General features: G+C 38.1%; 1 protein-coding gene across 3 annotated transcripts in view; it reads right to left on the reverse strand.

The window, feature by feature from the left end:
* The window catches only part of C2H8orf34 (chromosome 2 C8orf34 homolog), a 173,519-nt gene that overhangs the window by 9,701 nt on the left and 136,375 nt on the right, over window positions 1-27,443 (reverse strand). For 2 of the 3 annotated variants that reach the window (XM_071804034.1, XM_065831244.2), the window contains 2 exons: window positions 24,766-25,268; window positions 19,843-19,936 (listed from right to left, as the gene is read on the reverse strand). In XM_071804034.1, coding sequence (XP_071660135.1) covers window positions 19,843-19,936; window positions 24,766-25,268 — 597 coding nt within the window. Of the gene's footprint in view, window positions 1-8,023; window positions 9,020-19,842; window positions 19,937-24,765; window positions 25,269-27,443 lie in introns of those variants that run through there. The other variant, XM_065831245.2, reaches the window with a different exon arrangement.

Raw genomic sequence — 27,443 nt, forward strand, 5'->3', positions numbered from 1 at the left:
AGGTTAAAAAGATAACAGGGCAATTTGGATATGATGCTTTCCAAAGTTCAGAAAGGAACTGACTTTCTGAACACAGAATTTATTAATGCTATAAATAACAGAAGATCATTCTAGTGAATGTAGCAAAAACCATGTCATGGAAGTGAATATCATATTTGCAAAGGTTAATGGTATTATTTCTTCTGCATCAGTAAGTACAAGATAAAACTTTATCTCACTGTCTCTTATAATACACCAACATATAGAAATTTTATAACTAGACTAACCATAGAGCTGAAAAGTATCATGAGTCAGGTAAGCAACTTAGCCAAAAGCATAATATAACATGACCATCGGAGGTTGAAGTCAAGCAAAAATCCATGTTGATATCCCACATTCTCTGTAGAGTATATGCCTTAGTATTGATAACATCTTATTGTATTTCTTGAAGAAATAACGACCACTTTGAATGACACTTTCCAAGGTTTTCCAATTTCTGAATCACTAGCAAAGCCAGAATTAATATTAAAGTATTATAAAGGGTTGTTGAAGTGTATCTTATATACTTGAATGTGGTTCCAGGGGAATGGAGCAGAAAAGGAGATACTGCACATTTTTTACATTGAGATAGATCATTCCCCAGATAAAACATTCTGACGACAGACACTTCGTCTGGACATGAGAATAAAAATTTCCACATTCCTGACTTCATTTTCTTAGACTTTTAAAATCTACACGGTACAACATTTACCTTTCTTAAGTGAGTTAACCTTCTTCTGACATGCCTGGAAGCTGAAAAATCAGTGTTCCAGCATTTGGACATGGGCTTATTCTCTAAAAACATTAAGCATACAGAAAAATCAACAGAAGATAATGCTTAATTTGTCACACTGAATTAATTGCTTTTAAAGGGAAAGAGTGAGCATATATATCTGGAGGTTTGGCCACGTTTTTACCTGAAGAGCTTTAGCCCTGTCTTTTAAATAGCTTACTGTCTTTGCACAGAGCAGACACAGAATTATGGATGAGGTTGATGCTACAGTGTCTCTCAGAAGGTCTATGCATCACAGCACCCCAGGCAAGCCCATCAGATGTTTTCAACACATCCTCATAGGAAAATATTTTAAATTCTGTAAGATCTGTGTCCAGATGAAAAGTCAATAACAGATAATGTGTTGTGGACTCAGAAATGTAGCATCACCAAGGGGGATAGGAAGTGTAAGTTGCTTTTTGGAATCTCAGCTAAAGGGTCCCACACTTTATTAAACCTGGAGCTGTGAGTGTATAGGTGTTGGATTACACACATCAATAGGAAGAGAACGGTTTCTGGAGGCAGTTACGGAGAGATTTTGAATTACGGTACTTATCAGGCCCCAGGGAGCATTTTGGCAGGTTTTAGAAATGCACTCATGAATTCCTCACGCGTTGTTTTTTTGGAGACGGCTACAATGACTGAAGCACGGAGGCTCAGATGACCCTTTGCTGTTTCATCACATGTGATTTCCAGTGCAAAAGCAAGAATTCTCAGAGCAACAGCATGTGCACCCTGCAGAGCACAAGTCCTTGCTGTCAGTGGCTGACACATCTCATAGCCTGTAACTGTGTCTGTAACTCTGGGGTGAAATCCTGGCCACATTTAAACCATTGCAAGTATTTAAAAAAATTCACAGGACCAATACTTCACTCTGTTGCTTTGGGTGGCATCCGAATGCAAAGTTAACCAAGGTGAAACGAGATAAAAACAATTAAGAAAATATCTTGATCCGAGAAACCACTGTCAAGCAAAAAGTACAAGCACTTGGATACATGATTTCCTAAAGACAAGGTGAGGGATTCTTCATCTTCAGCCATTCTCAAAACAGATTAGGCAAACATCTGTCCAAAATGGTTTAGCTGCAGCTATGCTACCTCAGGATTAGCAACTAAATGGTATCTGGATGTCCTTCCCAGCCCCATTTACCAGTACACTCCTTTGTAGGCAAACACATGCACATTTCTGGGGGAGGAGGTCCCTGGTGAGAATCAGCAGCTCAGCATTCAAGTAAGTCAAAGACGAACTAGGTATGTTTGCTCTCCTGTGGTGTCTCTTTAGAGCTGTGCTGTAGCTGGTTTTGGTGGGCAAAAAGAAGGTTCCTACTGTCTCACAATTCAGAACAACATTCCATCACTAAGCTCTCAGAAAAAAAAATTACAGAATCATAGAATAGTTTGGGTTGGAAGGGACCTCCAAAGGTCATCTAGTCCAACCTTCCTGCAATGAGCAGGAGCATCTTCAGCCAGATCAGGCTGCTCAGAGCTCCATCCCGTCTGGGTGTCTCCAGGGATGAGACATCTACCACCTCTCTGGGCAACCTGGTCCAGTGTTTCACCAGCCTTATTATAAGAAATTTCTGCCTCATCTCTAGCCTCAAGTTCCTATCTTTTAATTTAAAACCATTACCCCTTGTCCTATCACAACAGGTCCTGCTAAAATGTTTGACCCTTTTAAGTACTGAAAGGCCACAATAAGGTCTCTCCAGAGCCTCCTCTTCTCCAGGCTGAGTAATGCAAACTCTCTCAGCCTTTCGTCATAGGAGGAAGATATCAGAGGTTCCATCTCTCTGATAGTTTTTGTGGCCTCCTCTGGACCTTCTCCAACAGGTCCATGTCTTTCCTGTACTGAGGGCTCCAGAATTGGACACAGTACTGCAGATGGTTTCTCATCAGAGCAGAGGGGCAGAATCACCTCCCTCGACCTGCTGGCCATGCTCCTTTTGGTGCAGCTCAAGGTACGATTGGCCTTGTGGGCTGCAAATGCATATTCACAGAATCACAGAATGGCTGGGGTTGGAAGGGACCTCCGGAGATCGCCTAGTGGAACTCACTGCTAAGGCAGGTTCACCAAGAGGATATCACACAAGAATGCATCCAGGCAGGTTTTGAATGTCTCCATAGAAGGAGACACCGCAACTTCTCTGGGCAGCCTGTTCCAGTGTTCTGGCACCCTCAAAGTAAGGAATTTTTTCCTCATATTCAGATGGAACCTCCTGTACTTCAGTCTGTGTCCATTGTCCCTCATCCTATCACTGGGCACCACTGAAAGAAGTCTGGTCCCATCCTCTTGACACTCACCCTTGAGATATTTATAAGCATTGATGAGATCCCCTCTCAGCCTTCTCTTCTCCAGGTTGAACAGTCCCAGCACTCTCAGTTTCTCCTCATAAAATAGATGCTCCAGATCCCTAATCATCTTCGTAGCCCATTGCTGGACTCCCTCCAGTAGTTCCTTGTCCTTCTTAAACTGGAGAGCCCAGAACTGGATGTAGTACTCCAGATGTAGCCTCACCAGGGCAGAGTAGAAGGGGAAGATAACCCCCCTCAACCTGCTGGTCATACTTTTCCTAATGAAGCCAGGGACACCATTTGCCTTCTTGGCCACCAGGGCACATTGCTGAACCATGGTCAACTTGTTGTCAACCAGAACTCCCAAGTCCTTCTCTGCAGTGCTGCTTTCCAGCAGGTCAACCCCTGTCCACCTCATGTCCAACCCTTCACCCATCAGTACCCCCAAGTCCTTCTCTGCAGGGCTGTTCTCAATCCCTTCATGCCCCAGTCTGTACTGATACTGAGGGTTGCCCTAACCCAGGTGCAGGACCTTGCACTTGGCCTTGTTGAAATTCATGAGGTTCATATGGGCTCACTTCTAGAGCTTGACCAGGTCCCTCTGGATGGCATCCTCTTCCTGAACCTACAGAAGACATTGGTTCAGTGATTCTACCTATTTTTTTCTGAATCAGAAGTATTCTACAGGATTGGCTGATAACTAATTAACATAAAAATAATGTGAAGCCCAAATATGATACAGATACTATTCATACAATAAAATGCACTAGTTGGAGAGAGTGTCACATTCTACAGTAGAACATCACCTAGAATAGCAGCTGGCATAACATTAATCAGTAAAGCACCGCCATCTTTGAACAACAGAGATATGTATGGAGTACTGTAGGACAAATTCCAGTTCTCAATAAAGCCAGATATATACATTTGTACCATGTTTTCTAAGTGAAAACACCACTAGTCTTCTTTGCTGATTGAACTGAACTTCAGGTCCAGTATAGTGTTTTCACTTGACACTGCACCTTGACAGGTCTAGAGGTATCATAGAGGAAACTTATTTTGATAGTACAGATTAAAATTTGTTGAATGTCCTCTTAAGCTGACAATTCATAGAAAAGAGTATCTGACTGTACTATCCAAAGGGAAAAAAAAAGCTATAAAACTAAATACCATTATATAACATGTCAGGAAAGAAAGTAGCAATTAAAATCATAAGGAACAGTAGGAACAGTCATGTAAGAATTCTAACTTATGAAGATGCGTATTCTTTTAACTGGCAACTTGGTTATTAAAAGTAATTGAAACTAATTTGACTAATATGTCAGCAACATACAGATGTCGAACCCGCGTTCTGTTTAAACTTTACTGGATTAACCCCAAGCTTTTGCACTTTCAGGTGAAATTGTAAAGAGCAAAAAATCTACAAAACTGGATGCTTGCATTGCCTATCTAGCTGGTGCCTAATCTAAACAAAGCAGAAGCCAGGGCCAAGAGCAAAGGGGCATCAAAGTTTTATAAGGACAGAAGAGCCATTTTCCTCTGAACACAGATTTTTGCACATCAGTTTTTTTGTTGGGAAGCCTGGAACTAGACATAGAAAGCTGCTAAAAGCACAGGAACTCCATGGTTAGCGTATTTGCTGCAGACAAGCCCAGGTTGCTATAAAATATCCTCAGCAGCTCTTCTGTATTTTACATTAATAGTTCACTGGATTAAGTGTAAAACATGTCCACATCTAGCCAGAGCAATGAAACAATAGCATAACATATGTGCATGTGAGTTGCCTTTCATTTAGTTCAAGTATCTCTATGAGTTTAGTTGTTGCAATATAGGTTTTTCCTTGCTTTTAGGTAGTTACCTCTCTAAGTGAAATGTAGACATACCTGAAGCAATACTCCAAGGAGTGGGAAACAAGTCTCTCTCCCTTTTGTAATTGCTGACTCAGCAGAAAGAAACTTAAACTGTTAGTAAAGCCATATTTTTAGGAAGCATACTCCAATGGGACCAAAAGCTTTTGTTAATACTAAATGCGCACAGTAGAGCTGGTTGCTATGTAAGTGCTTTTAAATTATTGCTTAGGTTCTCAAGATAACAGTTTGCTCAGAGAAATCTTCCACTGGATAATATTTCAAAATAAATTGTTTAATTTTAGTAATTTCAGCAAATAAAATTTCTTCCCTATTTCTCCCTCAGCCACACCTACAAATCCTGGAGCTAGACAAAGGAGTAGCAAGAAATCACTCTTCCAAATCTGCCCAATGATGAAGTTACTTGAAATGAGCAGTACAGAAGGGAACCTGTTAATATTATTGTGTCATTGAAATGAATAGAGATACTCTAATGTTGCTTGGAAGATGATTCAAATAAAGTATCAAGGGTGCGAAGGTCTCAGAAGGAAACAGCAGAAACTCACATGACAATAGAATCATAGAATATCCTGAGTTGGAAGGGACTCACAAGGGTCATCGAGTCCAACTCCTGTCCCTGCACAGGGCAACCCCACAGTTCGCACCATGTATCTGAGGACGTTGTCCAGTCTCTTCCTGAACACTGTCAGGCTTGGGGCCGTGACACCTCCCTGGGGAGCCTGTTCCAGTGCTCCACCACCCTCTGCGTAAAGAACCTTCTCCTGATGCCCAGCCTAAGCCTTCCCTGACACATCTTCCTGACATTCCTTTGGGTCCCATCACTGGTCACCAGAGAGAAGTGATCAGCAACTGCCCCTCCTCTTCTCCAGGCTGAACAAGCCAAGTGACTTCAGCCGCTTCTCATACGGCTTCTCCCTCCAAACCCTTCACCAACTTTGTAGCCTCTGCTGGACGCTCTCCAGTAGCTTTGTATCTTTTTTCATAGTGCGGCACCCAGAACTGCACACAGCGCTCCAAGTGAGGCCACACCAGTGCAGAGCAGAGCGGGACAAATAAAAACCATTTTATTATAAAAGGGCATTTGAAAGAAAGACAGCTGCTTATTAGACAAGCTACATGCATTTTTATTTACTGAGCTATACTTGTATTTTTGTCATTAACAAGTACTGTTGAGAATACTCTGTCCCTACATCATTGCATTAATAAATGCATCTAAAAGCTAAGATGTAAGCATATGGCTAGGGAAAAATGTATCTGTTTATCATGGCTCTTTTTCCATCAAAAAGCAGTAATTGAAGAGCATCAACAATGATCCATGAAGTATCTTTCTGAAAAGCACTAAACCTACTCTGTTCTATGCAACTAGAGAGAAGCACATTTCTACTTAGCTTACTCTGACTGAACTTTTTGTGATGTCTGGTGCAGAGTCAAAACCAAACCAAAACAAATCCCACTGTGATACTCTTGCCAAACTAACTAGTGTAGCATCAACAAGAAGAACTTGCACAGCTGATTCTCAATTCAATTAGGCACCATGTAAGCAGAGTTTGTTCCATAAGCAATTGACAAATGGAAAATGCTTCCCGAAGCCAAAAAGGTCAAACAAAATGAGTAAGGCTTCTCGCAGCCCAAAGGTGAAAGCAAGTTTATCACACATGCCTTCTGCATGGCCTTCCCAGCTGCTGTTTATACTCCCCAGCTCCCTAAGCCCAGCTGCTTGTTGCCTGTTAAGCACATCTCAGCTCCTCCTCAGAGCTCTCCTGACTTGTTCCGCTTCATCACCAGCTTGTCCACAGTCAGGGTACCAGGTGGCTGCTTATCCTCTCCATGCCAGCAGTGGTTGCTGGGCTGAGTGCTAGTATCAGCCAAGACTGCTGGCATATGCTTTAGAGGGAGTAGAGCCAACTGCGAGCGTTAAAAAATCATGAGATCACATCCAAATCATGAGAACTAAACAACAACAACAAAAAAGACACGGGATTTTCTGTATGTTTTAGTGTGAAAATAAAGTAATATTTTCCATGGTTTTAGCCTCTACCCTTCAGTTTAGAAAGTGTCCCAGAAAAATACTACTGTTTTGGCCAGTCCCAAGAAAAGCTAGATCTCAGGAGCCCAAGACTTCACAGCTTTTACAAACTGGACTACTCATGTCAAGCCATCTTATCACATTTGAAGACAGTTGCATACATTTCACACTTGCTAAATTATTAATCATTCTAATGAGTATTGAGGGTACCCACCATACCTGTAACTGAAAAGCTTTTTGCCCTCTGAAGACCAGAAGCAGGATTTATATTCTGCCTTCCTGCATAAAGCTTGTGTTTCTTCACATGTAATCAAAACATAAAACCAGACACGTCTCTGACCAAATCTCTCTGCACTACCCAGCCAAAACTGTCTTCAAGTTCTTAGACATGCAAGAGCTTCTAGAATTAAGATGCTGCCAAATCGTAATTTCTTTCTTCAGCTTGTTTTGGGTAATCTTAGTTCCACACTGAAGTCAGGGAGATGTTTCCCAGGGATTAAATGGGGTCATAATTTCACTCAATAATGGCATGAAGTAGAAAGAATGGAACTTAACAGATGTTCAGTGAAGCAACTGGAAGAAAAAAAAAAAGGCAAACCTACTTTACATTTTTCAGTAGTGTCAAGGTAAAGATGAAATGCAGGCCAATAAGGAAGAATAAAAGCCATGAAAAGGAGATATTTGTTTCACAAGAATGCTTTACGGAGCATAATGGACTAAAGACAGCATATCAGTGATAATATGCTCTCCTATGTGCAAATGACCCTTGAAGTACATTGCAAATATAGACAGTATAACAGATTTTCCTTACAGATGACAAATTAATGAAGCCCCTTCCTGAAATGAACTTCAAGGGACCTTCCCCATGGGGTTCCAGTATGCTAAACGTTTTACATATAGCAAGTCTACACCATGATGATACATATAGCAAGCACTTGTTCATCGCAATGTTACCTTCCATTTTACTTGCTTGTGACTCAGACAGACCAAACACTTTTTGTGTATTTAGCACTGTATGTTTGTGAGACAGCAAAAAAAGTTCACACTATGAAACATTCATGACAGACAATTTTTATTTCTTAAACAAATAGATGGTTTGTTATACTGTATTTTTAATAGTTGCAAGCAATTTCATTATATCATTATGTCTAAGATACAAGAACCAAGCATACATAATTGAAGATAAAGGAAATTGAAAACGCTTGACAGAATTAACAAGTAAATGAAATCAGTAACTGCAACTGCCACTTCCCTTCATTTGATGTCTGTGCAAAAGCATCTTCTAAAGTTCCAAGCACACAGCATACACCAGTTAGCTTATTTTAAACAGCAAATTTGTTTCAGTAAACCATAGGGATAAGTATGCTTTATCATATATATGAAATTCCTTTAGGTGCTTTATTTTTGCATGCATGCTCCAGTCCTTTTTAACAGAGTCTTTATTTGTTTTAAAGATCAAAGTAGATAAACTCAATACACAGCTACGTAGCAGGGGCGCCACCTGTTTTGGATACTCACACACATCCCCCTTCCCTCAGTCCCCCTCTCCCCCGTCCCTGCAGGTGACCACGGGTGAACAGCCAATTCTCTGTGAGACCTGAATGGGACATACACACGGGCAGATGTGGGCAAACACTTGAATGTTTATTAATTTAAAAAAGAGTAAAGATTACAAAAATATAAGGAGTAGAAAACCTTAGACGAGTTAAAATACATAAAATCTCTTGGTAAAGTTTATTTTGGTCAGGCAGAGCTTAGCTTATCAAATGTCAATCCAAAATAACAGGGGTATAAACTAAACAAAACCTCATAGTAACTTTATACTAAAAGGCAACAGTTACCCTTCTTTCCTAAGGCCACTGTACCACAGTAAGTACTCTGATTCAGTGCATTACAGCGGTTCCACTTATGTACTGCTGATGCTAGAAAAATAACTTTATTTAAAATCATTATGTATAAACTAAAGCAAATTTTCAGGTGTAGTTTTGATCACCATAATTTTGTTTTAATTAAATTGTTCTTCAACAGTCCCACTGATTTCACAAACCTGTGAAATCAAAGAGAAAAACACAGAAATTAGGGCTAAAATTTAATGTACACAAAAATAGGATAAAACTGAAAATTAATCCTTCATTGTGCTTGCATTTTGTAAAAGTTTTCCATAATGCTGAACTCACAGTTAAATGAGCAACATCGATCAGTATTTTGACAAATCCTGATTTGTTTTTATTCCTAAAATACTGAGAAGCAAATCACAGCTTCTTTAGTTATATTATTTGTTACAATTATTCAGTGTTTTGGAGGGTTTTTCTGCTGCTGGTGGTTTTGTTTTGTTTGCTTTTTTCAATAATAGTGATAGATTGCAAAAAATGAACAGCATTGGAAAAAGCATCAAACATAGTAGGCAACTGTGATGAATCAGACAAGCTGAGATAGCAATGTTTTCATTTCTGATTGTGTTTAGGTTGAAAACCATCCCCAAAGCAAAATGGAAATTTAGCTTTTACAAATATTTACATACACATATCGAAACACTTTTCCTCTCAAATGTTGCTGACTGTAACACAGCCTTCCCCTGCAGACATAATGCTGGAACTGGACCTATTATGTTGATCCAGTTAGAGAATCAGGGTTATTAAGTGGAAACAAATACCACAACCACATTTTATTACACAGCTGAAGGTATAAAGGTCTGTATGTTACCTTATAAGCTTTCCTTTTCCCATTTTTTAAACACCAAAGGAAATCAGGCACAGCAGCTTCATGTTTATTCACTCCTTTTGAACATTAAATATGCAACCTCACCTTGGCAGACTAAAGAAACTTGGCAGGAACAAACTATTCCCATTATCTCCAGCTAATCTTTAAGTTTCACTTTGCCAGGTGATAAGCCTGGGCTTTATATCTGATGCTGTACTGGCATTTAACACAAATGCACAAAAAGAGAAAAAAAGAAAGGCTGTGAACTCTTAATAACACTTCTTACCCCTTATATGGTTGTGGGGGTTTTTTTGTCATTTGTACCTAATGTTTAACAACTGTTTTCCTTGGAGGGCCTTCATTTAGCAGATGTTCAAGCACTGTCACAGTCTGATCCTTAAGTAACAAATTTGTCTTATAGAGGGGAAAAATCAAAGCAAATACATGAAAGCCTGTTTCATTTGCAGAATCTTCTTGTGACTGTTACCCACAAAAACTCCAGGGACTGTGTCTTCCTTCTGCAGAAGGAAATGGGATATCAGACAGAAAATATATTCTGTGCTACCTTATATCCATTATGGAATTCTCAACTGATGAGAAATGATAGTAACAAGATCAAATCAACTTTCAGCCAACATGAGACAGAGATTTGTCGAACTGGAGACACAAGAGATGAAGGACACCCTGATGGGGTGACAGAATTCAGTGTACCTGTCTCAGTCCCTGGCAAGACAGACCTCTAGCTATCCTCTGAATTCCCTTTGTTCCTCTCCTTACTTCAGAGAAAAAATAGCTTGGAATAGACTCCTTCATTTTTATATAGCTGAAGGTAGGTAAGACCAGTCACACCCTGACAGGCTGATTTCTCCAATATAAAAGGGAATGACAATAACTTAGCAGGAAGCCACTGACTTACTTGGGGAAAACAACTGAAAATCTACAGCCATTTTAAAGATAGTGAAGTCACACCAGAAGGAAATACAGATAGATATTAGAATTGGGGCCCAGACTCACAACACATTTTAGAAACATTAACTGGTGATTTCTCATAGCTTTGCTGTGAGTTACCACATTTTATCGTCTCGCTTCATGGACCAGGGAAATAAGACACAGAGAATCCTGCTGTAACACTCACGCTGGCACTTGTTTTTTAAACAAAGTGAACACAAGTCATGCATCAAGGATCAACCCTCCTCTCCCCCAGTCTTCACATTCATGCACTTACTCTCTGAGAGGGTCAAGAACAGTCACAGTAATAATGTCACAAAACCTTAACCTTTTCCACTACAGACCTTTTCCTACTTGAAATTGAAATCCTTCCTCTTCATGATAAAAGAGGAACTTCTACAGTTTTGGCATAAATCCTGGCCTTGTAAAACACATTTACAGCAATAGGATAATAATGAGTGTTAATTTTTCTTGGAGCTTGATAAATACTGGGCCAAAGAAAGAAAATGGGTTTCTCTTATAGATCCTTCAACTCAGTTTTGCACCTTGGGATTACAGTCAAGCATTCTACCTGTTTTTTTTTTTCTCCAGTTTCTGCATCAATCTGGCTCTTTTGCTGAATCAGTCACCTATGGAGCCAAAAGCCTTTCAAGGTCTTACTTAATGCAAAGGGGTGTACCCCCTGCTTGCTGCTCCACGGCTCTTGCACTTCAGGGGGTCATTTGCTTTCAAACAAATTGAGTGAAAAGCAGGTGTAGAACATGATCAATGTACTTTGATAGTACTTCAGGGCTACTTCGTGCTCTTTCCTCACTGCTGCAAATGACTAAACAAGGCATTGCTAAAAGATGACTGGGTTTGATAGCTCTTGAGAAAAGATGGGACAGTTGAATGGAATAAAAAGCACACATAGGTTTTTAGCAAGATCTTATTATAGAATCAAAGAATAGTTTGGGTTGGAAGGGATCTTTAAAGGTCATCCACAGTCCAAGCCCCCTGCAATGAGCAGCGACATCTTCAACTAGATCAGGTTGCTCAGAGCCCCGTCCAGCCTGGCTTGTAACGTCTCCAGGGATGGGGCATCTACCACCTCTCTGGGCAACCTGGGCCAGTGTTTCACCACCCTCATTGTGAAAAATTTCTTCCTCTTGTCTAGTCTGAATCTCCCCTCTTTTAGTTTGAAACCATTACTCCTTGTTTTATCACAACAAGCCCTGTTAAGAAGTCTGTCTCCGTCTTTCTTGGCCTGTAGGGAAAGCACTCAGCCAGTATGGTAAATGAAGGGATAAAGAAAGGCAAAAAAGAATGAGCCCACCAGTGTAATTTGGTCCCTAGCTCTTTCCAAGAGGAAAGGACACATGAAATGGCCAGGTCCTTCCAAGTCTAGGCAGCAGTCCCTCAGTTCAACATCTCATTGATTTGCCCCTCTAAGGTCCGATGCAGTTCCATAGGATGACTTTGCATCTCGGAATTTTCATAGGGTTATAGACACTTGTCTTTACTAAAACCCTAAGGGTATTGCTTCACAAGCATTTTCTGGTTGAAAGGTCAGCTGAAGCAGTTTCAGCTCACTGCTGTCAGACTCAGATATTCTCCATAGTTCCTCCTGATTCATGCAGGACAAGTGTTGGGCAGCCACAGGGCTGAGCACAAACATAGGACTGAATTATGTGAGTAAAAATATTCTTTTTACTCAGAGATTTTGCAATAAGATCAGTTCTCAGTTTACTACATGCCTTCACTAAAAGTTACATTTAAGTTACCTTTAATCAACAAGTGTTTTGGAAGAGCGAAGTCTACAAGGGAAAGGATCAATCTGATATAATCAAAACTGAATCAAGTGTTTTATTTAAAGCTCCTTCATCAACATGCAGCAAAATAGGCTGCATTGCCATTAAAAAGTTACATTTCTTTGTTATAACAGCTAGCCTTGCTAACTGGTTGTCACGTATTAGTTAGTAAAAAGCTTTATTTTATTCTCTGAAATTCTTTAATATTAGAGAAGAGCTTTACTTTTCCAGAAGTTTATTGTTTGTTATTACATCCTTTCAGACTGATCTTTTAACAGCACAATATTAAACAGCCTGTGTTTCAACATATATGCTGTACTTTGTGATTCAAAGCAAAGTTCTTGTACCAATATATAGCTTGCTATACCAATATACAGTTAGTGGAGTATTTTTATTGTGATGTATGTAAATCAATATATGTTTATATACTTATTTCGGAACAACATTCTAATAAAGATTAGCACAGTTTTTAAGTGATGAGCACAGATTATTATCTGTTGAACTTACCTGTATATCTATTCAGAGTGGTTTATACAAGGCATAGAACTCTGTGGAATTCAAAAAATTGAGGACAGACAATATTTTTTTTTGGTGAAAGCTTAGAACTCCACTTGCAAATGTTTTTTTGAATAAAAAATCCCCAACTTTTAAAAGCAAAATATTATATAACTGCTATTATATACACCACCGTCTAATACCAGACATTCACACAGATAAAATTAACATTAACATATATTTTGTGCTTTGAAATCTACAGACTTCTATCACTATATAGAGCACACTGAAGTTCAACAGTATTTTATTAATATATTTGTTATGGTCAATATTAATCCAAACTGTCATATATTTCCCAGGTGTATATTTTTGGATCACTACGGACAGATGTTATTTTACCCAGAGGTATCCTGCCTTTACAACTAATTAATTTTTATTTTCCAAGGACTAAATTATGAAAAACAACTGTGGGGAGCTTTGCAGTTCAAAATCACTAGAATAAACCTTAGCATAAAAATCACAAAACTGTGTTTATGTGTACATACAGTTGTGCACATTTTCAAGCATTTCTAAGAAAACAGGTAGCATAAATGTACACTCATGATCATTATATCATTTGCATCTTTATGCAAAAATGCAATGTCCAGGACAGCAACTGAAATCACACATCCAGATTTCTCTTCATGGGAATGAGTAAGTATATTCATAGACACTACGACAAAAAAATCCTGCTGTGGTCATCCAGTTTGATCTCCTGTATATCAGTATAGAGCCCACAGAATCTCCTGCTGGATTATCTATCACCTGTCATCAGAAAGCCCTATCACCTCATTTTAATGACTCCAAGTTCATTGCTTCCTTTAACTTTTGCTTACAATAATTAAGGCTCCTGGTTGCTAGGATATAGCATTTAATTTCCTTCCAGTTTGATGAGTTAAATCTTTTTTGTTTAAATATCTACCTACAGATACCAAGTCCTCTCCAGAGTTCCTAGTTGAATGCCTTTAGGTGAGGCAAACTCCCAACAGGGTTTCCCAAACCCTGGGTTGTTTTTAATCATCTTCTGAAATTTCTCAAGTAATTCCAATCTTTCTAATGGCAAGACACCAAAACCACAGGGTTTTTTGCTGATATGACATGGAATAATTACTTTGCTACTTAACTTTTTAGGCATTCAAGGAAAAGTTGTTGACAGCATTATTCTGAGAGCTTACACGGAGATGTTCTACTATGATCACCCTAAACCCATTAGGTCACTGCTTTCCAGGACAGTCTCATTATTCTGCAGCAGAGACAGATATGTTTCTCCAGTGCCAGATATATTTCATTTGGTTCAAATGTATTTCATCTGGTTATAATAAAGTGCATTTTACTGGAATGTGGCCATTATACCAGGGGATTCATATCATTTAATAACTTCAACTTGTTCTTCCCACCAGTTATCCAAACCTATCAGATCCTAATGAGCCCCATTTGTCTACATCTTGCCATTAGAAACTCTAGATTTTGATGCCTCAGTGAGCCAGCTTTTAATTCACTTAATGTGTGCCCTGACAATCCTCTATGCCATTTTTAAAACTACAGTGTCATTTTTTATTACATTTAATGTCTTTGGGAATCCAAGTTTACTATAATAATGCAAGTTGTAGAAAAATATATCCCTATTTTGGAAGCTGTACTGAAAGCAAATTTTGAGAATTTTTTTCTCACCACAATGGAAAATTCCCTCCACCTCCCAAATATTTAGTTAAATGTGAACTTTTCCAAGATGAAACCAAACATTAGTCAGTAGAAGCACAGTGACATGAGCCTAAGCCTTAATAGTATAAGGAGATAATGGCAGCTTTGGATTTAAGCACATGCATTCAAAAAATAGGAAGCCTGAGTCTAGTTCCAACTCTTCTGAACTGCATTTGAACTCTCCTCTCACTATCCAACAGTCATCTAACTTCTGGTAGAACTAATGTTAATCTCTACTTTTGTTTCACATAAACAATGAAATGCAACTGCGAAAGTTTCCATGCTAGCAGATCGTTTTATCTCATTTACAGCAAAAAGCAGTCACATGAAATGGTGCAGCTTCATCTATGGGTATTACCAGGTATCTGGTCAAGATCATCCAACAGGTCTGGAAAAATTCTGTTTAGAGGATACAGTCCTTACTGGTATCCCATTTCTGAAGTGGACGTAGAACTGTCTCAAACTAAAATACCTAGCTAGCCACTGGTAGGGTGAATGAGAGACAACATATCTTCTTTAATATACATAAGTGTGCGCTGGAGAAATTTGGAAAAAGACTCATATCCCAAGCAGACAAAAGCTTTACAACACTCCTTAGAAAGGTTACGTGAGATGCGGAGATATTACTTTTTAAGTCCAGTTTATATTACCACTCCTGAGATATCAAATGAAAGAAAGATACCAAAAGTTTATCCAGAAGATTAATGAATCTGGAATTAAAGTCCCCCAGATGTTCAACCCAGATTCACTTTCAGGACAAAAAAGCATGCATTTCTAGGGAATTCACTGCTCACTGGGAAAAATGTCCAACTACAAATATTATGTTGCTGTTAGCCAGATACATAATTGGTTAATATGCTTGAGCAATGCCTCATAACTACCTTACTCCATAGAGAAACCAATCTTAGCCTTGCTCTAAACTCACACACACTGAAAAAGATGTTTCCAGTACTGTCATTCTCTATCAAGAGCACAACACAAATACTGAATTTGACTGACAGAAATTGAATGTTCTTGTGCTAATGTCATGAAGGTTGCAATCAACATTGGCTGCTCTAAGCCTGATTGTCACTCTCACTCATACTGAGTAGTACCTGACCCTACCAAAAGGAAACTTTCACAGTAAAAACATATTGCAGAAGTAAACCCTTCCTTATTATCAATTCTGATGAAGCTGTTTTCCAAATCTTAGGAACACTTATTTTCATGATTAATGAAAACTAACTGTTTAGCCATGTGAATTTGCTCAGTGTAAGGAAGTTTACACACTAACAAATATTGTACAGTTCGGAATTTTACAGGAACACAGTCTGAATTTCTTGATTCTACAAAAACCTGGTTTTTAACAAGGGTGTACATTTGTGCAGAATGGGAAAACTAAGTTTTTCTTCAATACCTGTTGAAGTCATCAGCAGAATGTCTTTGACTGAAGAGTTTCAAGACCAGTACAAGAATTAAGGGGGTGGAAATCCCACTTTCTCTCAACAATTAGTTTTGATTTATCAGTAGTAGCTCTTCCACTGCAAACCTTAGAAAAGACTTTGCCGATGCATAGTGGCAAAACATTTAAGCTTCTTGCTGCAGGTCACTAGGGAAGAGTTCGAGCCTTGTCCCAGATCAGATGAGCTAGAAATGAGCACCTAGTGCTCCTGTTGGCAAGCTGAAGTTAGTGAATAGTAGCCACACCACTTAGTGTGCCATTGACTACAGAAACTGGCACACATTAAGTGGATTACAGCAAAGGAATGTATATAAACATACATCTATACTGAATATGGCTTAACTGAGTAGCAAGTTTGCTAATCGTCTAAGTTATTCACCTGTCATGTACATCTGCCAAATGGACTGACTGCAGGTGGGGATACTCCATGTCCAAGGCTGTGAGACCTGTGGAAATTTGCTGAGTGGGTTAGTTGAGTTCGGCACTCCAGACAGCAGACTTGGGCTTTCGAGCACTAAGGCCGTGCCAGGACTACAGATAGGTCAAATTACACTAAATGATTTTGTCTTTTCAAGGTTCTTGGAAGCTAGCGATGCATTAGAAATTTCCAACCAGTAGTATTTGTAGGACCTGTTCTCAAGAGAAAATTCAAGCTGACTCTTGTCAGTCCCCTGAAAAGCCAAATTTCTTCTCATAAAAGTTGGCTAAGAAATGCTTTGGTGGTTGTAAATGCAGATGATCTGTTTCCTAGCATCAGTACTCCATAAAGAAGAAAATTATTTTTGCCAGCTCAGAGAACTCTCTCCTAAGCTGGTGTATTGTGGAAGTGGTAGATATTTTCTCCAGATCTCTCATTTTTCCAATAACAATCTCTATGTGTCCTTCAAAACCTCTCCACAGAGAATCAGGAGGAGAGGGTGAGCTGAAAACATCAGCAATACTTCTTTAAAATGTTTTTCTTTCCTTCTCTAACATAACAAATATTTTAAGCTGTAATAATTTAAACTCTTTTAAATGAGTACCTATTTGATTTCAAATCTTGTCGTAATTGGTATAAAGCTTTAAAAATTATTGGCTTCCAGTTATCTTTGGACCTTGCTGATAAGGATAAATTTTTCAATGATATCAGAGAACCTGAAGGATTTAGAAAGTAAAGTCTGATGTAAAAGAACTGAGAATCTAGATCTCATTTCCATAAGACAAGATATACACTGTCATATCTGTTCTGCAAATGATGTTTGTTGGGAGATGCTGAGATGCCAAAGTGACCAATTTTTTTTCAGATATTGTTGGCTTTGAAAACAGCCTCTTTAAACTCCTACATCTGACTACATTTGGAACTGTTACCCCTATTTCTTTTTTTCATTTTTTTTCTTGTAGAACACCAACCAGAAGGTATTAATTTAAAAGAACTCAAGGTGACTCACATATCTTCTCTTTTTGCATTGTTAGTTTTCCCACTACCAAAAACTAGCTTTACACCTGGCTGCTATTATCTCAAAGTAGTCAAAGGATGTGGTAAATATTATCCACGTATAATTTATTAAAACCTGAGTCAAAGAACAGGTGTTGCTATTGTAAAGATTAATTTTGCAGCTCTTCTGCTCAGACTCATAAATTATGAACTCCTGGGCCCCCACAACACTAAATCACACACACAACATCCACACACATTTATTAACTTTAGGGTGAAAAATGATGTGCCATCCTGCCAGATGCTCTGCCTACAAGCACTGGCATCAGCAAGCATGCCAAGGCCCCCACTGACTCTCCACTTTACAACTGGGAATCAGCAGCTTCTCTTTGTCAGCAGTGGCAGTTCTGAACTTTCTGCTTGCCAACGACACTAGCATATAACCACAGATGGGGATTATACCATTATTATTGTTATTTTTAGTAATTGTAATTGTTAGATTTCATATACAGAAAGTATTGCTTTGATCAAACACTTCTGCTCTACTACTTTAGGTATATTAGTAAAAAGACTGACTTACTATAAAGGGTGCAGCAATTAACTATACATGCTTATAGACAATCTTATAAGAGCATATTACAGCTACAAATCCCTCTTTGCTACAGAAACTATAGCTTACAGCTACCTACTTTCCCTTCTCCATTCTCAGTGCCATCATATTGAGGAAAAACAATTCTTATTAGTTAGGTAAATATAATCTCTACTGATATGGGTGTCAGGATCGATACTTTTACCTACAATTTACCACTCTGTCACACTGGGCAGTGGCAATGATCTACCAGAATTTTTGGAATCTTACAGCACAGAGTCTTGGATGCTCAGAAGTCCCCACAGCTGTGCAATCCAGGTATAGCAGCAATAAAAGAACCATGCTGTGTTATCTGATGTGTCCTGAAGCATCAGTCTCCCTGATTACATAATTAGCACCAGGCCATGTGTGTGCAGCTAGCCCTACCAATGTTGGTGGGACCGTAAATTCACCAGCAAAAATACAAAGGAAAATTCACATGCACAGATGGGCAGGGACCAGGCTCTGCCTCTGGCCACCACTGGTGAGCTTCAGCCTAAAGTGAAAGGTTCAGGTGCAAGTCAAAGCGGACTTACCCATTTGGGCTAAAATCAGCTGGATCCATAGAACTTCATTTTAACAATGTACTAGTGTTAAAAAACTAGCACATGCTCTTCAGTATCTCACTATGCAAACTGAGATTTCATAGTCAAACCCTGGACTACGTATGAGCATGTGAAACTAGTATACAAATAAAAAAAATATCTTTTAAGTAGAAAAATTTAAAAATACATTCTGTTTATCTGGCATGATTATTATTAACCATTAATCTCTTACACAGTTGTTCCATTCTGTGAAGAAACTGGCCTTTTTTAATTTTTACTGTATATTTAAAGCAGTTTTAGTATAATGTATTATGTTTTCTACACATGCTGATTAAATTGCCTATTCTTTTTAAGCATATCCCCTAAAATATGTTAGGAAATACTTCGCATATCCAACTTTGCAGATAACAAAACTAATGTGAATTTTAAAAGAAAATCCAAAACATTGTTTTCAGCAAGATCATTTACAGGTACCTTATAGGTACAACTTGCTACAGTTTGAATGTGCTGCAATTTATAGCATGTTACTTGCTGTTACTTGTTCTGTCATTTAGGTTATGATCCTGCTGACCTTTACTTTCATAATTAGACAACTGCTTCAAAGAGTGTAGGATATTAAGGATTACTTGTGTCACTAAAACTTTTTTCCTACAGAGGAATTCAAAGAACAAAGGCAAAATAGAGATAATGTAGTCAGGAGGAGTCAGGCACAACCTTTCAGAGCTACTGGGGTGTGGGGGGTTTTGGTGGTTTTGTTTGTTTGGTTGGTTTGATCTATTTGGGGTTTTTGGATTTTTGTTTGGGTTCTGTGTGTGTGTGTGGTTTTTATTTTTATTTTTTCTTTTTTTTTTTTTGCGAGTCAGTACAAATTTACTAAACAGACTATCTATTGAAACTTCATGCTTCTTTTCTGGAACAGCAACATACAAATTGTTTCACTTAGCTGAGTAAACTGTGGTCTGTGATCATTTTGTCAATGTTCAGTGAACGTAGGAAAGTGTATGTAAATCAATTCCATAAAGTTCAGCCCTCGAACAAATGAATAATTGGTACTTACAAGAATAGCTCCTGTGAGCAGGCATGACATCTTCACATGATCTGATGATATGAAAAATTTAAAAAGTTTGAGGGTTTTTGACATATTATGTGGTCCTAACAAATATACTTACATTTGTCTTGGTCAGCTTCCACTCCTTCACTTTCTGTGTCACTCGGCAATATCCAAGGCTGATGAGCAAGCTGAAGCTGTTGTAAGAATTCATCCTGCCACAAACAGATCTATTTTAGATAAAATGACAGAGAATAGTTCTATATAAATGCAGACTGTAGCAAACACTCTAGCCTCAACTAATTAGAGAGGAGAGAGCCCCTTTAATAAAAAAATCTTGCTGTGAAATAAAACCAGAATGTAAGCAATACGCAGGCTCCACAGAATCTTTTTTATTTGAATTCTTATTTATTTACCTATTCTGAAATAAAAAAGGCCTCTTTAGCTATCTATCTGCTATAGCCACAGATATACACACACTCATCTTAGAAATGCAGTGCCATGGAACGAAATCTTAATGCAGATGTTCCATCTGTCCCTGAAGTTTTTGGACTATGCCTAGGCATGCAATGCACAATTTGCTTAAGTAAGGCTTTGATTTTTCAGAACTTACATTGTCTCCAATCTAGTATGAACAAAGACCTGAAACTTGATTTAGAACCTATGGTTTTATTGGAGAAGGAGAAAGCCTAGGAAAGAAGAATACTATGGAAACTTTTGTCTCCAAGATACCATAAAACTGTAAGCATCAAAATGTAAATGTTTTGCACTGTTGAAAATCCATATGCTGCTGAATACATGCTTTTAAAAATGTTTTACAATTGTCTCCTTTTTTACATAATGTATATAAAAATATTTTTGACACACATATGTGAGCATGTACATACATAGACATATAAAATACTTTGACAGGTTCCTTTGCAATATTCAAGGTGAGAGATGAGACTGGAATGCATAGTTTTATATTCAAAAGCCATTCAAACATGCAAGTCTAGTTTCTAAAAGAGAACTTAAACATTGGCCAGATATCATAAAAATACTGGCCAGATTCTTACAAGCACCTGAAAGAAAAGGGGGGCAACAGCCCTCTCTTCTTTTATACCAGCTGAAAAACAGAATCTACATATTCAAATTTAAATTGTAATGCACAGCACTACAGCATAATGTTTATTGTTAGGCTACCTGGTTTAAAAACAGAACTCAGGCTTGTTTAAATCAGTTCTTGGAAACCCAAGGCCGTTCAATCAAGATCTATCTCACTGGGAGTAAATTATTAATTATTTTAGTAATCTGTTAAAAAATCCACGACTGCTGCAATGGCCCAACACTAAGCTCAGGCAGGAGCTCCAGGCCTGCAGCATGCATTGCCATTTCAAGTGTGCTCAGAGTTTGAGAAGGTTGAACTGGGCTAAGTTTTTTGGTCCATGAAACAGGATTCTTGCAGTAGGAGCCAGTGGCTCTCACACAAATCAGCACACTTTCTAAACTTCCAAAAACACAGAGCAAAGAACTGAGCCAGGCAACAGAACAAAATGGAAGTATCCGACCAAAAAGAGACTTCTTGACATCGAGTTGTGCTCTATACACCAGTAAATGGGAGAAGAATTTCTGTTAATCAATGCTGTATTTAAATAAGCTGAAATTTCCCATTGTTGACAATGACAGACCAGTAAAGATTACTGAATACCACTTTAAACTATCTGGACAAAGTGATTGTAAAATTCCAAGTGTTCAGAAAATGAAATGGCAAACAATGGAGTCAGCAGTATTTTCATCTCAACAGTTATTGATAATCATCACAGAATTGGGTCACTTTAATAAAATCCATCCTAAAGAGATAAGCAGGATTCAACATTCCTTTGTCAATTTATACAAAACACCAAAGGGTAACGTAAATGCATAAAAGTATTCCTGCCAAAGGATTTGGAACCCTGATTTATTTGTTTTATAGAGATAATAAAACTATTTCTCTAGGTAGCATTTCTTTGCTATAATTCAATTCAGCCTTGAACAGAGCTGATAATAAAACACATCTGTTAGAACTTTGTAAAATTATGTGTGCCAAGAGGCAGAAAGTCATCCACAAAATCTCAGATCATTGTAAGTCTTGAGCATTAAGAAACCCCAAAACATTCTTAACAGCTGTTACGTTAAGTACTCGCCAAATTATTTAAGATTTGTGCTATAAAAAGATTAAACCATCCTGAGCTACAGCATGAACTTTCCTAAAACTTAAAAAGAACTCTGAATTGTATTTATCAGTAATATTTTTGTATTTTAGACTTCTTCTGTCACTCAGAAACACATTACAAACTAGGAAGCACATACAAAACCTACAGTGAAAGTTGCAAAATAATTTACATTAATTTACATTATCAGCTTTGAGTTTTACACACTTGTGTTCTGTAAAAGCACACAGAAAGACAGAACTTTGTTGTTCTTCTCCTACCCCTGGATGCCTCTGACCTTTTGTCTCCATGGTCAGAGAGAAGCTGTGACACAGCGAATGAATCCACACGGCAACAAATAGGGGGACACCTCTAACATGGCAAAAAATATCACTGAACAGAGATACTTCCTGGGTATGTTCTGTCTAAACCCATTTCTCTAAGTGACCAGGAACTTCAGTGGGCAAAGATAACTTAAAAGACCTTGCAGAATTTCCAGTACAACACTCCAAACACGGGGCTGGGAGTGGCAGATTGGCCAGACCTCTTTTAGCTACTTTCCGACATTCAAGAGCCTTTACAGCTTGAGAGAGGAAGGACTTCAGTATGAATGTGTCATTTTAGCAGTTTTCCCCTTAGAAGCAGAGCTAGTCCCAAGATGAGTTTTCATTAAGTCAAAGGTCACTTGTGCATGTCAGGAAAGGATAAATAGGGTTTGAGCCAGGTCACTAGCAGCCAAAGTGCTATTGTACCCAGAGACCAGAGAGAAAGAAAAGAATTTGTCGCTTCTAGAAGGGATTATAACAGAGGATAAGATCCCGCATAGAAATGCTGAGATTTAACACCAGCTTTACAGTGGGCTTGCTGGATGAAACTGGACATGCTATTCTAAATGTAAAACAGGGTAATAATATCGCTAATTTCTTAAAGTTCTTGAGATGTATATGTATATAGATTAGAAGCATAATACGACACTTTTTGTAAGAGCTATCAGCAAAGCTTGGGATTTGGCAAACAGACGTAACAAATCCCAGCAGTTGGAATGGAACTCATGGTTATTAGTACTATAACTACAAAGAGGCTGTGGAAGGAAGCATTTTTAATCGCCTGCCTTGTTATAGGAAAGATCAGAAATGATGGACAGACTGGACTGGAGATGCAGTGCCCATTGCAAGGCGCTTTTGGGAGTCTAGACAGTAATTCTAGTTGACATAACGTGCCTACATATAAGTTAAGAACAGGACTAGGAAGGAAGGAAGGAAGGAAGGAAGGGGAGTGAAGTGTTTAGTCAGAAACAATGAAACCATTTCTTCTGAACATTTTTAGTTAAAAATGAATTTCAGTTTTTCTTTTCTGGTATATGAGAAAATTCCATCACACAAGCACATCCACCCCTCAAAACAGGAGACAAAGGGCTTTTGTTGGTCAAAAAGGCAAAATTGTTACAATTACATATTTTTTTTCCATGGAAAACTTGTGGTTTGAAAATGTGTCAACTGTCAGTGAAGATACTTTCAACAGGACTGCAGTCACCTTCAGTCCTCGTGTCTTAAGTTGGATATCCAGTTTTAGGTGAAGAAGTAGCTCAAGTTACAGGATTAGGACACTGCCATTCAAACACCAAATGAGGATTTTTTCTACCACCAAATTTAAGTAAGATTTCCTCTCCAAATTCTTTAGTTTTAGAGTAATGTGTGCCTCATTTCCTTTCTTTCATACTAAATAATGGAGGCCATATACTTAATTGCAAGATTACACTAAGTATCAAATATCTGATTTTCCTACAAGCATATCTAAGCAATATTAACAACATTTTTATTTTTTTAAAAAGTCATTAGACTGATAATACATTGTGTCAAGTGTCATACCCAACAGATTTTTGAAACAAATTATACTTCTGAGAAACAATTCTCTAAAGGTCTGATATTTTTGTCAGTCTTGGAATAAAGTTCTCCAGGCTTTGACAAATGGATTACAAAGAGATTGGTAATAGATAGTGGGAACCGATTTATTCTACTATTAAAAAATTAGCAATCTAGACATACAGGTCCTTCTCAATTCAGTATAGAAGGATTGGCATTTCCTGAGAAAAAGAATCACCTTTGTAAGGCATGTAGCTGAGACAGACAGCAGGGCTATTCTTTCACAGGTGCTTTTATTTCCACTGCCTACACCCTAAAGTTATCCTTAAGGCAGCTAACGTTAGCAGAGGAGAATCCCACTCAAAATTTACACGGTACTTTAACTTGTTTTGTTTTGTTTTAAACAGAAACTAATCCTGTAAAAGCCATTAATATGGGACAGGGAGTTTTTATGTTCTGAATCAGCCTAGTTAACATGCACATAGTACTAGACAGTAATTCAATGAGATTGGACATTTTTTCATTGCAGTTCCATTTTGTGTTTCACAGAATTTGTCCATTCAGCGATGCCCAACTGATCATTCCAATGTGTTGAAAAAATTACAGAAAAAGCAGATCAAGGAAATACTATGCACTGCTAGTGCAGCAGGGAAAAATCATAAAGATAAGACAAAAGCTGTGTTTAATAATCTAGAGGTATGCAGCTCTTAGAAACTGTAAGGCTAATAGAACTGCTTATGCATCATGCAGGTAAAGTCCTACAGAGTTTATGGAAAATTTGGGGGCACGAGCGTTTCAGTATGGTTTCTGTAATAATCCTGATATTGTCTAATCAGTACCTCACAAAGCTGAGCAGTATTTCCTTGCTAATTTTCTCATCCTTATATTTCAAATTCTTTTCAGAGTGGTAAGTTACTTTAGGTATACTGATGTTACTTCAACATAGAACACAATCTAGTCTTCATGTTATAGGAGCTCTTAAACATAGCAAAAACATTAAATCGAAAATCTTACTTCTGATAAACTGCTTCTCTGAGTAGTGACAGTTCCAACAATGTCTCCACTCATTTGCACAGAGAGCCCTGAAGCAGCGCTGAGGGTCCTCCCCATTTGGCTCTTAGATGTCAAAGATCTGCTTCTTTGCATACTAATGATTCCTTCCCTATTTCCTTGGTTGCTAGGGGTAAGAGGCCGTGACAGCAAGCTATTCGGGGTCACAGGTCTGCTCCCTGGAGCTGATGGAGTTGGTGGCCTGTTCGTTTGTGTCCCAGGTGTTGGAGGCCTACTGTTAGCAACGCTGGAGACCTGTGTTCTGCTGTTAGTGGGCAGCGGTGGTGATTTGTTTCCTTGGAGCTGAATGTTCTTCCCCGTTTGAGTTGGCACTTGAGGCCTTGGATTTTGGCCTTGTGTAGCCTGAAGATTGCCTTGATGGTCAGATGTTACTAAACCATGATGTTGGATACTAGGGCTTCTTGAAAGCCTCGCTTCTTCCCACAGCGCTAGGTCCTTCTCAATTTCTGTGCACACACACACACAAAGAAAAAAAGAAAGAAACTCACTTTCTGTTTCTCTCTGGTTTAAAACTCTTACTGATTTTCTCCAATGTAAGAGACAACCTGAAGCTGTGCAGAGAGAATCTATTCACCCTTAAAATAGAAAGCATCAGAATTAACAGTTCAGATGTTTGACAAGCATTTCCTCAATATTTATTTACATTTGATTTACAGCAAACACAGCTATCCCACAGAAAAAAAAATATTACCACTTCATTGGAAGTCAATACAATCTATAAAAGTCCTGCTCATTTCTTAAAAGTTACCTCTCTGTGGCTTTTGCACTGTTTCTCATTACTATCAAACCAAGATGGAGCAGTGAGCTAAACTTGCCATCTGCAGCTGCAGTGCAGTGACTTTTGCTTCTGGCCTCTCTGTCTGTTGCCCAACCAAAACTCTGGGGGAAATGCCCCTTGAAATCTGGCACATCTGGATCTGTGATCCTGTTTCAATCTGAATTTTGTGCTCTGTCCTGCTGTCAGTGCCACAGCAGGTGATGGGGTCAACAACATCTAGAATCCAAGGCGAAAAGATGGCCACCATTTCTGGTCCAGTCCCTACCCCTCACACAGCCATAAGGAATAAGATTCTATTTAAAAACAGATCAGGATAGTGATGAAAAGTGTCTTCTGAATTCATTTAAATCATATTAACACTTCTAATGAATTAAATCAGATACATCCAACAAAGTTAGGCAAGGGTTGCTGGAATTTATGTTAGCATTGCTAACATATTGAAATTCCTTGCAAGTAAAAATGTCCAGCTTAAGAACAGCTTACTCAAGTTTATTTTATCTTTTTCATGAATTTTCACTCTCGCTGGCATGTACTCTACCATAACTTGGTTTCAATAGGGACAGTTGGTTATCGTTAGAACAGCAATGGCATTTCCCATTAAACTGTGTAAACCACAGTCCCAGAAGCTGTAAATCAGTAAGGTTCTATTGATTTAAACATCTATTAAGTGAACTTATATAAAATTAGCATTTCATCTTTATAAATATATAAATAATTTCAGGTTCTAACTTATTTTGTAGTAACACCTTGAAAACTGGAAAATAAGCTCCGTTAATTTCCTGTTACTAGTCTAATCCAAGATATTCCACACATTTCAAATGCTGTTACTAGAAGAGCTGATAAAACTAAAATGGTTGTGAAAGCCTCAGTTAAAATTGTATCAATTCATTAAAGATTGTTTTGCTGTTAGCAAATTTCAAAACATAGCTATTATTTCTAGCACAGAGTTGGTAATATTTCCAACTGCTACCTTGCTGACCTCTTAAAATTTATTATTTCCATTTTGAAATAATTATGTCTTCAAGTAGTCTTCCATTATGCTTTTTAAAAAATCGATACACATCACTTTGGAACTTGTAAGATGCCTGGAAAAAAAATCAGGGGCCAATAAATGACAATGTGGGCTAGCTGACTTAAACCAAATGAGGAATATGTTATTTTAAAGATTCATCCTAGCCTATGTCTTTGCAAAATTACAGACATTTAACTTCCCCACAATGATTCAATATGCTAAGAAATTATCTAAATATTGAACGATTTAATAAGAGTTAAATAAACACTTCATTCTGGTTCATGTTTCCTTAATTCCATGTAGTAATCAAGCCTGCGGATAAACCAATTATTGTAATCATTTCTCCACATATAATTAACATGTTTCCATAGTGTAATTATTCAGCTTTATTTAGCACACATCCTCTTTTTGATTTTGCTTCAATATCAGCTTTTCATCCAGAAGGAAAAGGAAAAAAACATCACACATCTCCACCTTTTCAGTATTATCTGATCCATAGTAAATACCAGAACTGAACTAAGACTTAGGAATTTTTAAATCCCTTGTCAATGCCATTTAAAGGAAAATAAAATGGAGGCAACAGAGAAACACAAAGGCATTTTACTTTCATATGAGAAATACCAGAACAAGGATATGATTAATAATTTGCTTACAAACTGTTCATATATTCAACAGTTCTTCTTGTGACAAAATATATTCCAGAAGTATCCAATGATCACAGAGTCAGTGTAACAAACCGAATTGGCAAGATACTGCAATTAACTATCAAAAAGAAAAATATATTCTCCACTTGTGTGTGATATAAAGCAGCCACAGTAATATAAGAGACTG

The sequence above is a fragment of the Patagioenas fasciata genome, chromosome 2 (assembly GCF_037038585.1).
Source record: "Patagioenas fasciata isolate bPatFas1 chromosome 2, bPatFas1.hap1, whole genome shotgun sequence".
Lineage (NCBI taxonomy): Eukaryota > Metazoa > Chordata > Aves > Columbiformes > Columbidae > Patagioenas > Patagioenas fasciata.